The sequence below is a fragment of the Mytilus trossulus genome, chromosome 6 (genome assembly GCF_036588685.1).
Source record: "Mytilus trossulus isolate FHL-02 chromosome 6, PNRI_Mtr1.1.1.hap1, whole genome shotgun sequence".
NCBI classification, from domain to species: domain Eukaryota; kingdom Metazoa; phylum Mollusca; class Bivalvia; order Mytilida; family Mytilidae; genus Mytilus; species Mytilus trossulus.
The window spans coordinates 2,591,401-2,604,525 of NC_086378.1; the positions used below are offsets into that span (position 1 = coordinate 2,591,401).

A 13,125-nucleotide genomic window follows, 5' to 3' on the forward strand; every position below is an offset into this window, starting at 1 on the left:
ACATCTATAATATAATTTTTATTAATAAATAAGTTAGGTATATAAATCACAGTTTGGAGCCTTTACTTGAGAAGAATCCCATTATAGCATTCATACATTCATCTGACTGCCATCGTTCCATTAGTATGACACATTCATGTTTGTTCACTTGATATAATTTCTCTTTCTCCAGTCCTCTTGACACTAATTTACATTTTTGTAAACTCTGAAATCAAAAAGTAAATGCTATTTTATAACTGCTTACACAATTTAATTTAATCTATCTTTTTATGTTTATATAATTATGAGTAATGGTGGGTTCATGGTTAAAAAAGCCAATTTATTTCATCAAACAGGAATAAAGATTAAAGTAGTAATTTTGATGAACAAAAAATAGTAAACAAAGTTAAATCAAAAATCAATAATTCTAGGAGCCTTATTTATTGTTTAATGGTCTAACGGTAATCTTGATTCAGTCAATAGAATAAGCCAATTTTTATGATATTTTCGTTGAGACAAAACATCTTATCATTTTTTTAGCGTATATATATTATAAGTAAACATGTGTAAGGATCTGAAACTGTATATCATATGAAGTTTACATGCTTAACAGTAACATTGTTGTTTTATAAACTTTAATATACTAATTAAATGTAATAATCCTAATTTTCAATAATCTGTTGATACAAGATATGTCTCGCCTGTTTGCATAAAATTCAGAAAAAGACAATCTGAGGAACAACAACATTGCTTATAAATTCAAAGTCGCTTAACCAGTGGTAGATCCAGGGGAAGGGTTCCAGGGGTTGGAACCCCCCCTTTTTTTTTGTAAGACCAATGCATTTGAATGGGGACATATAGTTGGAACCCCCTCCCCCCTTTGTCCTAGGTTGGGAAAAATTGAAAATGGCTGGAATCACCCCTGGCTTAACCATGTAGGCAGGGCGTAGAAATGGTTCAAAAACTGATAGTACAAAACATCATTGTTCTATCACAAATAGATCCTATCAAACAAACTTCAGCAGAAAACTTAACATTTAAAATTGCTTGTTAATCCAAAGTCACTGGACCGTAACTTAGGGGGACAATACCTCATAGTAGTAGTCAAACTAATATGTTTTTCTATCAATATATCAATGATCTATAATAAGAAGTTCCCATCAAAATACAAAATTTTGTGGTAATAAGCATTATGTATTGTATAAGTTTCATAACATTTGGTTGAGACAAAGTAAAGTTAAAGAACAGAAACAAAAAATTAAGCAATTTTTCCATTAGTAAAGGGATATAACTCTCAAACAGTAAAGTGACGCCACCACCATTCAAAGGAGTAGGGGCAATAAGACCCTTATTTGGCCCAAAAATTAATGCAAATTTAAAATTGATCATAAATATTCTTAAATTACTGAAAACTTGACTAGGGTACATAAGGTACTAAGAAAAACAAAACAAATTTGACATCAAACAAGTTACCATGGCAAGGAATCATGACCTAATTTGCATATTTTTTTTAATTTCGTAATTTTCCCTGTTTTTTCATCAAATTTTAAGAATTTTTAAGATTGAAAAAGTATGTGCGCACCCAAGAAACAACTTTATATTTGGTGGGATTTTGCCATTAGTTACAATAAAGCTTCTGTTAAATTATTTTTGAGTTTCTCGGCTGCGCAGGATGTTTACACAATGGAAATAAAGAGAAATCAAAGCCTGAAAGGCTGTAAAAGCAATTGCTGCCATGTTTATGTTTTGGGGACTTTTTTTTCATCCACATATATTTAAGAATTAAACATGACAGGAGTGTTTTCTAGTGAGAATTAAGAAGGTTTTAACTTTATATCAATTAAAGACTTTAGCAGAAAGTCATTTTTAATATGTTTTATATTTCACAAGGAGACGTTTACCAGGCTAAAGTTGGGGTCAAATATACATGTGCTGAAACATATAACTCCAAGAGAAATTATTATGGATTATCCCCTAGTAGTGTTTGTAACTGGACAATAATGTCCTTTATTGATTTAATTTTCATAATTAATTTAAATTTAACACTTCAGTTAAAACATTTCAACTTTCCAGACGCAAATTTTGAAAAACGGGAAAGAAACAAAATATTTTACAAGGCATAAACATGTAAAAAATAAATATATATTTCAGCTGACTAAAAATATTTTCATAATGTTACTTTGTCATCATTTCTTAAAAACTAAGTCCCAAACATTATTGCTCAGTTGATATGTGTGATCCTCATGGGGTACGAGATAACTATAATTATCGTGCAATCCCGAAAAGAGGGGCCATCACAGACAAACATGACATTAAATCGTCATTATACGAACAAGAACAAACAGCTCTAAGTTGCTTTGATATTTATCCAATTTTCAGGAAACATTGTGAAAATGATCTTCAATATTTCGAATTCATGTGAAATAAAATTGCAAACACGGTGGACCGTAGAGGGTCAACAAACGTAGTAGACTCGTTCATTGGAAAGACTAGGATAATGGTTTCATCATTTGTCATGCATACCCAGTTTTGAATATGATATCCAAAAAGGATGTACTTTTTTAATCTATGAAACTAGAAAATTCCAAATTGTAAATATCTCTTCATCTGGACTTGGCATCTATCACGTTTGGACGGGTCCATTTCATTAGTAAGGTGATCGATAAATCTTACGGAGTTATGGCAAAAAAGGAAAACAAACTTATTGTTGTGTGTTTTTAACAAGGGTTTCGTTCCTCTAAATTATTTGCGCAAACAAATCAACAAAATAGGTCAGTTAACTTTGTCTATTTTTAGATTACAGGTAATCATTTGACACTACGTATAACCTGATAACCTGTGTAGTGATTTTGATTTTACGATAAATTTATGAATGAACGACAATTTTATGAATGAACAAGAGCACCTGACCTCTTTCTTAAAAGAACACCAATTAAACATATAAAACCGTATATTATAAAAGATAATTCAGTCAAATTTTCAATACTAAATCAACAACTGAAATGATTCCATATTTTGTTGAAACATCGTACGAACGGAAAACGGAATCGCAAGTATAAAAATGCATTTTTTTCACTCGGACGTCTATGTTTTTTGATAGTCAAACGGTTGTCCCCCTAAATACAAAAATACATCTACAAGAACGTATGCTGAAACTTCTTAAATCCACTAACGTTTTTCAAAAGTTTCAAGCTACGTATTGCATTAGAAAACATACACAGGTGTTTAAGAATGACAGACCAGGAGCCTGTTTAACAAAATACTATGGCTTGATCTGGGCGGAGTCTCTGATCTGGGTCACAAAGATGGCCATACGCGACGGCATGAAAGCAATTGCTTTAAAAACTGCATAAATTCTGTATTTTTCATTGTTTTTGTGAAAACAGCACATATTATGACATAATTGTGACGTCATCAGATTAAAAATCTTTATGTTTTTCATTTTAATTTCTTGACCTTCTGCATTTCTAAACATTATGTGCCAATTTGAAATGGTTTATATCAAACATTTTATTTTCTTGGGCCAAAAGTAGGCCTTAATGCCCCTACTCTTTGATCTGTGTTTTGTGGTAATAAGTATTGTGTTTAAGTTTCATAACATGTGGTTGAAGCAAGCTTTAGTTTAATAGAGAATGGAAACAAAAAAATCAGCAATTTTTCACATTGTAAAGGAGCATAACTCAAAAACAGCAAAAGTGACACCACCAAAAATCAAACTTGATCTGTGTTTTGTAGTAATATGCATTGTGTATAAGTGTCAAAACATTTGGGTGAGGAAAGATTAAAATAAAGTTAGAAAATGGAAACCAATTTTGGGACAGACATACATACAGACCTACAGATGGACAAGGATAAAACTTGATACCCCCTCAACTACATTTATATCATTGAAAAGGCTCCAAATTATCTCCCTTTGATGCAAAAAATGCAATTTTTAGGCATTCAAATTGAAATATCTTTTTTAAGTCATCGGCGACCTATATCTTTTATAATTGTTTTCAAATATGCTGTACAGAAACTAAATAATTGTAAAATTCAAACGATTTCTGTAATTAAGTTCTTATTTAATTTTGATATTACCACTATTTCTTCTATTAGTTCCACAGAAAAAAAGGACTTAACAAAAATGTATGCCTCTTTTGGAGGCAGATTGTGAGCTTAAATGAACGGTGACCCCATTCTTTTATTTCAATTTTCTATTAAGTATATGATAAAGTTCATTTTAATATAGAAAAAAAAAAAAAAAAAAAAAATGATTTATACCCTTGAGCCCCCTTTTTGCATAATGGCTATTTTTTGCCTGATCTATTTTTTGCCTGATTAAATCAAATATAAAATAAACTAGAGGCTCTAAAGAGCCTGTGTCGCTCACCTTGGTCTATGTGCATAATTTTATTAAACAAAGGACACAAATGGATTCATGACAAAATTGTATTTTGGTGATGGTGATGTGTTTGAAGTTCTTACTTTACTGAACGATTTTGCTTCTTACAATTATATCTATCATGAACTTTGCCCATTAGTAACAGAGAACTATATTTGGTAAAAATTTACATAAATTTACCAAATTAATGAAAATTGTTAAAAATTGACTATAAAGGGCAATAACTCCTTAAGGGGTCAATTGACCATTTAGGTCATGTTGACTTATTTGTAGATCTTACTTTGCTGAACATTATTGCTGTTCACAGTTTATCGCTATCTATAATAGTATTCAAGATAACCAAAAACAGCAAAATTTCTTTAAAAATTACCAATTGGAGGGCAGCAACCCAACAACCAGTTGTCCAATTCATCTGAAAAATTCAGGGCAGATAGATATTGACTTGATTAACAATTTAACTTCTTTGTCAGATTTGCTCTAGATGCTTTGGTTTCATAGTTATAAGCAAAAAACTGCATTTTACCCCCATGTTCTATTTTTAGACGTGGCGCCCATCTTGGTTGAATGGCCAGGTCATCGGACACATTTTTCAAACTAGATACCCCAAAGATGATTGTGGCCTAGTAGTTTCAGTGGAGATTTTGTAAAAGATTACTTAGATTTATGAAAAATGGTTAAAGATTGACTATAAAGGGCAATAACTTCTAAAGGAGTCAACTGACCATTTTGGTCATGTTGACTTATTTGTAGATCTTACTTTGCTGAACATTATTGCTGTTTACAATTTATCTCTATCTATAATAATATTCAAGATAATAACCAAAAACAGCAAAATTTCCTCAAAATTACCAATTCAGGGGCAGCAACCCAACAACCGATTGACCGATTCATCTGAAAATTTTAGGGCAGATAGATCTTGACCTGATAAACATTTTTATCCCATGTCAGATTTCCTCAAAATGCTTTGGTTTTTGAGTTATAAGCCAAAAACTGCATTTTACCCCTTTGTTCTATTTTTAGCCTTGGCGGCCATCTTGGTTGGTTGACCAGGTCACTCCACACATTTTTTAAACTAGATACCCCAAAGATGATTGTGGCCAAGTTTGGATTAATTTGGCCAAGTAGTTTCAGAGGAGAAGATTTTTGTAAAAGATTACTTTAATTAACGAAAAATTGTTAAAAATTGACTATAAAGGGCAATAACTCCTAAAGGGGTCAACTGACCATTTTGGTCATGTTGACTTATTTGTAGATCTTACTTTGCTGAACATTATTGCTGTTTACAGTTTATCTCTAACTATAATAATATTCAAGATAATAACCAAAAACAGCAAAATTTCTTCAAAATTACCAATTCAGGGGCAGCAACCCAACAACCGATTGACCGATTCATCTGAAAATTTTAGAGCAGATAGATCTTGACCTGATAAACATTTTTACCCCATGTCAGATTTGCTCTAAATGCTTTGGTTTTTGAGTTATAAGCCAAAAACTGCATTTTACCCCTATGTTCTATTTTTAGCCGTGGCGGCCATCTTGGTTGGTTGACCGGGTCACGCCACACATTTTTTAAACTAGATACCCCAATGATGATTGTGGCCAAGTTTGGTTTGATTTGGCCCAGTAGTTTCAGAGGAGAAGATTTTTGTAAAAGTTAACGACGACGGACGACGACGACGGACGCCAAGTGATGAGAAAAGCTCACTTGGCCCTTCGGGCCAGGTGAGCTAAAAATATACCTTCATGTGCTAATTTTTTACTAAAATGAGGTCCAAATTTTGTATATTTGATCTAAATTTCGGATTGGTGGACGTTCCTTTTGACAGAAATACATAACTTTTTTTGTTTTTTAAAAAGATAAACACAAGCTGTTTTTTGTTAATTTGTAAATTCTGTTTTATATAAATGTTCTTTAAATTTGTGCAATTTTTTTTTCAAATAACTCATATTTATCAAATGTTCAGGAATGTAGAAAAAAACAACTTTTTTGCTGTATATTTATCTAATTTAAAATGAAAATTGACACACATTATCTTCTTACATAATCAAACCAAATAGCATTTTAAAAAAGAGGGGTCCATGAACTCATTTTTAAGCTAGATAAGTTTGAATGATAAAAATCAGTTGAAAACCAAATCCTTTCCCAATAAGTAATAGTTTGACGTCGCGAAAATAAAAATTCAGGTTAGAAAATGTCATTACCTCCCCTGTAACTGTATCATATGTCCTTAATGTCTATATAACTTACTATTTTTGGCAGCTTTGCATACTGCTGTACTCTTGCTTCTGTTTCTTTCTGGAATACATCATTAGGGAAAACTTCACTCACAAGATTTCTATCACATGCCTCATGAGCAGTTATCTTCTTGTTAAATAATAACATTTCACTAGCCTGAAAATAGAACAAAATGTTCATTACTGAGATTCCTATATCACAATTTTTAATATATAATAACAAAACATTTTTTCAAAATAAAATTATATAGTTAAGACCGAATCGGACTTCATCTGTCAGACCAAAGATACAAAACTGGCTAGATTTCATTCTACCTCATCTTTTTTTTGTATAAAGAATCAAATATAATTTCCCCATCAGTTTCAATGAAAGCTTTAACATCTGCTGGTGGCCTTTTCTATTTCATTTAAACATCTTGGTTTCTTGGTTAAAAAAAGAAGTCAACGGATGGACTAAAATTAATCCACTAACATAACTCAATTTTCCTGTATTTTACCTGTATTCACTGTCTTTAACTTTTAAGTATAAGCTATTAAGTATTTTTCAAGATTTTTGTTATCTAGCAATTTGTGGGCATATTCTGTTCTGTGTGGCAAAAATCAACAGTGAATATATATAAAACAAATTACTGTGTTATTTATAATTTAATAGATAATTAATTTTATCTTTTACCAAGGTAAAAGTTTTATTTCATTAATAAAACTTCCAGTAAAAGAAGTTTAAATCTACCACAGACGTTCTATAAAACTTTTATGGATTATCTCCCCTCATGAAACAAAGTTGTAAAATATGGATTTGTATAACATTTTATATTTGTGTTAAAACAAAATTGCAATTTTGTGGCAGAACATATCAATAGAATGCTGATGAACAATGAAACTGGAAATGAATTAGCAGTAATAGATGCTTACATGTTGTTCCTAAGAATTTGTGACTAAAATTTCACATCTTTCATGTACACATGCTTACCTTAGCTGTTCCCATTAACTTTGGGAATACATAGGATGAACAGCCCTCTGGTGATTGTCCTAGCTGTGAGAATGGAGTGTGAAATGTGGCCTAAAATTGTAATACATAACCAGTTGTATTTCCTTGCTTGTAAATTTTTAGTTAAAATTATTATCAAATAGATTTTTAACTAAGTACTGTGAGTTTGTGTTAGCTTTGTTTAGTGTGAAGTTATTTCAAAGAAGATTTTATTGTGTTTTGATTTGAAATAAACAGAATACATGGACCATTTATTATCAAACTAAAGAAAACTCACAAGTCAACAAGGGACTATAGCTCCTATCATTTTTTTAAGTGAGGCAAAGATACAACTGCATAAAAAGCAAATGTTCATATGTTGTTTAGTAAATTTTGACATGTATTTTGGTAGGATTTTCTTCAAATTAGTGATTTTTGAACAATTTAAAGTTTTTTCAAAATTGATGAGCCCAATTTCACCAAATAGCATTTACAACAAATTCCATATATACTTCATAAACAGAAAAAATTTGCTTCATCAAGCACAGCTGAATACGACAGTAGAGGTCTAACCCTGAACCGTGGGGGCAAAAATGGAAACAATGTTCACCCTTGATACAGGTCTGAATTTGGATTTTAATCAAATATTTGACATACAACAGGTTTCTGACACAGTATGACTTAGAAGAACTTAAAATTGGTTATATGGTTAGAATTTATGCTAAATTCTTTGCTTTTGTGCAATACACTATGCAAATTGCCCCCCTTATTTTTCATTTTGTTGCTACCAATATACAAATGCAAATTTTTTTCAGGTCGTATAGAAAATAAGGAATTTGTAAAATCTAACTGGTAAACTAATTTGTGAGATCAATAAAATAAATCTTCACACCCTATACTTTCTATTCTCATATAGTCGTACCTTATCTGAAGCATAAACAACATCAAAAAGTCCCAAGACAGTAACAGAAACACCAACGGCTGGGCCATTGATAAGTCCAATTAATGGCTTAGGGAAATCTATAAAGGCATTCACAAATTTCCTGAAAAAAACATGAATATACATGATTTACTAACTTTAACATAACTTCTGCATAAAAAAGTTACTGTTAACCAACTTATTGCCGAGGATACTTTATTGTGCTGACATGAATTGTCATTGATATGGTTATAATTATAAATTTACTGTTTACAAATTTTTAATTTTTTTGAAATACTAAGGCTTTTCTACCTCAGGCATAGATTACCTTAGCTGTATTTGGCAAAACTTTTAGGAATTTTAGTCCTCAATGCTCTTCAACTTCCTACTTTATTTGGTCTTTTAAACTTTTTTGAATTCGAGCGTCACTGGTGAGTCTTTTGTAGACGAAACGAGCGTGTGACGTATATACTAAAATTAGTCCTGGTATCTATGATGAGTTTATTTATTTTGTGTTTAGCCCCTTCTAGCCCATTTCCAATTCTCAAATTTGCTATATGTAGTTAAATAAGGAAAATTAAATGTCTAATACATTCCTGACAATTCATATTCACTATATTTTTCTACTTGCAAAAGTCTCGATAATAGTATATAGTTATCAAAGGTACCAGAATTATAATTTAGAAAGCCAGATGCGCGTTTTGTCTACACAAGACTCATCAAAATATTAATAAAGCCAAACAAGCAAAATGTTGAAGAGCATTGAGGATCCAAAATTCCAAAAAGTTGTGCCAAATACGGCTAAGGTAATCTATGCCTGGGATAAGAAAATCCTTACTTTTTCAAAAATTCAAGGTTTTTTAAACAGATCACTCTTGAATTTTGTTGGTTTAAAGTACATGTATTACTTTTACATTTTACATTGCTAAATGAGTTTCCAACTACAAGGAAGGATATTCCACATCAATAAACCAAGCTGCCAAATTCTCAAATCCAAACCTACTCCAATATGTCTCCTCCTTGCTTGGCCATAGCTCCAATTCCATCTGCTGGGATATTCATGAAGTTACTCAAATCATTACCGCTACAATAATAATCACCGGCACCTGCAACATAAAGTATAATCAATCTATTAATTCATACAAGACAAAATATAATAAATGTGTGGTTTATCAAGATCTACCAAAATGGTAGGAAACACATCTTATAAATGCATACTGATTTAGACAAAAATAATTTTACCACTGCATCAAGAATAATACCATATTTCCCATCTCAAGACAGTTAGGTAACAATTTCACATAAGCCGCTTACAAAACTTTTGAAATTTAACTGTTGAGAGAAGATAAACATTATATTGTACAATTCTGTGTTAGAATCATTTTCTCCAGTCTAAAGATTTTTATATATTTAGACAAACGTATTCACTGATAAACAAAAAGGTGTGTTGTTTATTTGTGCATCATCAGACATCGGTCATCTTTTTTCATGGTATCACAAAAAAATTTCAGATATAAGTATCCAGTATTTACCAATAAAGACGGGAGAAACATAAAATTGAGAATGGAAATGGGGAATGTGTCAAAGAGACAACAACCTGACCAAATAAAAAAACAACAGCAGAAGGTCACCAACAGGTCTTCAATGTAGCGAGAAATTCCCACACCCGGAGGCGTCCTTCAGCTGGCCCCATAACAAATATATACTAGTTCAGTGATAATGAACGTCATACTAATTTCCAAGTTGTACACAAGAAACTAAAATTAAAATCAAAGAGCTGAATAGCTCTGAGGGGAAAGACGGCCCTTGTTTCTATTTTATTATGTTTTTGGAAAGGGGGGGGGGGGGGGGGGGTATCTTTTGATAGTTTACATATGAAGAATGAAAAAGAGAACCGCTAGAACATGTAGAAAGGTTGACAATATTGAAATCAATTGTTGTTTATGTAATTTCATTTCCTTAGCTTAGGATTCAATTTGGACCAATGGAAGTGATCTGCATCTTCTAAATCTAAACATTTGATTAAAGTTGATAGCTAATTATCTAAAACTCAACTGAATTCTGTCATTTCACAACAACTAAAATATTTTTTGAAATCTTGATTGTGTACCACTGAACTGCAGGCTAGGGCCATTTTCCATTTTTTTGTGACAGTACTCTTGGATTTTAAAGTTTTCCCAAGAGAAAACGAAAACGGGATCGATCGGGATCCCAATGCAATCCCGGTGAAATTGTCGTGATAAGCCAGGATAAGCATCTGGAGGCGGGATCCCATTCGGGATAAATATCTGAAACTGGGATCCCATTCGGGATAACTGTCTGAAGCCGGGATTCCAGTCTAGATGAAACGGGATAAACATCGGACACTGGGATCCCAATCGGACTGTTTAAAGCCGGGATCCCAATCGGGAAAACTGTCTGATGCTGGGATCCCAGTCTAGTTAAAACGGGAAATTGTATGAACCATACTTAATTTATGTTGTTGAAAATATGCAAGTGTTTTGTTTGTGTATACATATGTCTCTAATAACATCAAGTATAGGTTATTGGTGTTAATTAACAATGTGTATGACACCAAAGCTGTCAGGTGAAGCCAATCACATTTAAGTGTCACTTAATATTCAGTTTGACAGATATTTATAAGTCAGAAAAATGCCGAGATTTTCGCGATAAAAATTATACTGGAGGGCGTCCGAGGAAATGTCAACGGGTGTTTTGCCAGACAAGCTTGGGCGTTTCTAATGTTCCCCAAGTTCTCATAAGTGCGTTTCTATTTAGTTGTCGTCAGGCATCAATGATAAGATAATGACTGACGTCGTGAAACGTTGGTTTCTCAACTTATGTAAACTGTAAAAAAAAAATGATGACCACGTGCTTTGTTTTCAATTGTGCTGAACAGTTCGACCCAAGAAAATACTGTCCTAAATAATGCAGCCACTATCTTATCCGCATGCACCAGGTGCCGATTTCTAAAGTATTCTTTTCTTATATTTAGTAAAAACTGGCCAGTAATTAATACTTTTATGCGATACCCTTAATTTATTTATAATACCGTTACGGAGACAGATCAACTTGGCCGATATACTTTGGGGCCAGATTGTCACGTCGACGTTTGTGTACTGGTAAAAACGTCATCAAAATTTGTTTACGCTGAATTATGGACAGGACGAAGATGAAGATGTTTTCAGATAAGTGCATTAATAATTTAATTTAACATGTGTATATGTGCATAATGATTATAAAAATAATTTATTGAGGAACTATGATTTGTATGGTTTTTATCTGAGCAAATCAACATCAGAAAGTCTGAAAGCATAAACTGAAAATATATTTATTTTTAACATATTTACAATGAATAAACTTGTTAACTTGTCACATAACAGGCATAAATAGTAGGTATGTCAAAATTTAATTCAGTTGTGTGTATGTTTATTTGGTGAAAATAATAAGTCGCCAGTTATTTATTATCAGGGGATAAAAAAGGGGGAAGGTAATTAATTTGCAAAAAAATTAAAATAACCTTCCAAGACTTCATAATTATTTGGACTAGCTTCCAATCTACTGTATTCTATAAATATTAACATGCAATAATATTTCTATTGAATTTGTTGCTTCAAAACGTATTGAACAAATGATTCTTTGTGGATTTTTTTGATACTTTTAGGGGATATACTGATCTTTTTAAATGGAGCTGCCAACGAAACAGATTGCATGCAGATATTCCAGTTACCATAATTTACTCAGCAATTCTAGTTGGAAGTACAGAGACAGCAAATTAATTAACAGAAAGGAAAACATGACATGTATCCTTTTGCATAAATAACCCAGGAATCCCAGTGGCAGTGCAATTTGAATTGGTGCATGTATATCCTGCTGGTATTTATTTTTGGGATCCCTCTTTTTTCCGGGAATCCCAGTATATTTCCACTGGGATTTACATCGGGATCCCGCTTCTTTTACGGGAATCCCGAAATTTTATCCCAGTACATTTACATTGGGATCCCGCTTATTTAGCGGGAATCCCGAAATTTTATCCCAGTGGGATCCCAATTGAATTCCCACAATATCCCAGTGGCATTCCAGTATATTTCAAATGGGATTTAAATCGTAATTCCCGGACTTTTGACGGGATTCCCGAAATTTTATCCCGGTGGAATAAGGTGGGATCCCACTTGGAATCCCATCAAAATTCCAGGCGGGATTCCAGTGGAATTCCAGATTTGTTTTCTCTTGGGTTTTCTTTAGAAAGTGTGGACTGAAAAATCTATTCAGTTTTAAATTTCCATTGTTAAAGTTCTTAGTTACAACTCTCATCACAGGGAAACAGGTACTAATAAAAAAAAAAACAATATGAGTGATGTAAACTGTGTGAAGCTTGTTTCCAAATCATAATTTTGAAATATTTGTAAATATAAATATGTTAAAACTATAAAAATGCAAATTTTTTTTTTTTTTTTTTTTACAATTACAATGATTATGAAGGTACACAAAAATTTAGTTTTAATAGAAGACTACTAATCTAATGAAATGTCACATTTGAAGTGTTTAAATACTTTAACTTTTATTTTAGTGGATAATTACTCATCAATTGAGGTGCTCCTGAATTGGAGGAAGATTCTCAGAATTTTTACAGAAACAAGT

General features: G+C 32.1%; 1 protein-coding gene across 2 annotated transcripts in view; it reads right to left on the reverse strand.

Moving 5' to 3' along the window:
* Positions 1–13,125, reverse strand: part of LOC134720584 (enoyl-CoA delta isomerase 2-like) — a 25,573-nt gene continuing 12,448 nt past the window's right edge. For both annotated transcript variants that reach the window (XM_063582919.1, XM_063582920.1), the window contains exons 6-10: positions 9,488–9,590; positions 8,488–8,608; positions 7,569–7,658; positions 6,612–6,755; positions 1–205 (exon numbers count right to left, since the gene is read on the reverse strand). In XM_063582919.1, the coding sequence (XP_063438989.1) occupies positions 47–205; positions 6,612–6,755; positions 7,569–7,658; positions 8,488–8,608; positions 9,488–9,590 (617 nt within the window). In that variant the 3' untranslated portion in view covers positions 1–46. The remainder of the gene's footprint in view (positions 206–6,611; positions 6,756–7,568; positions 7,659–8,487; positions 8,609–9,487; positions 9,591–13,125) is intronic.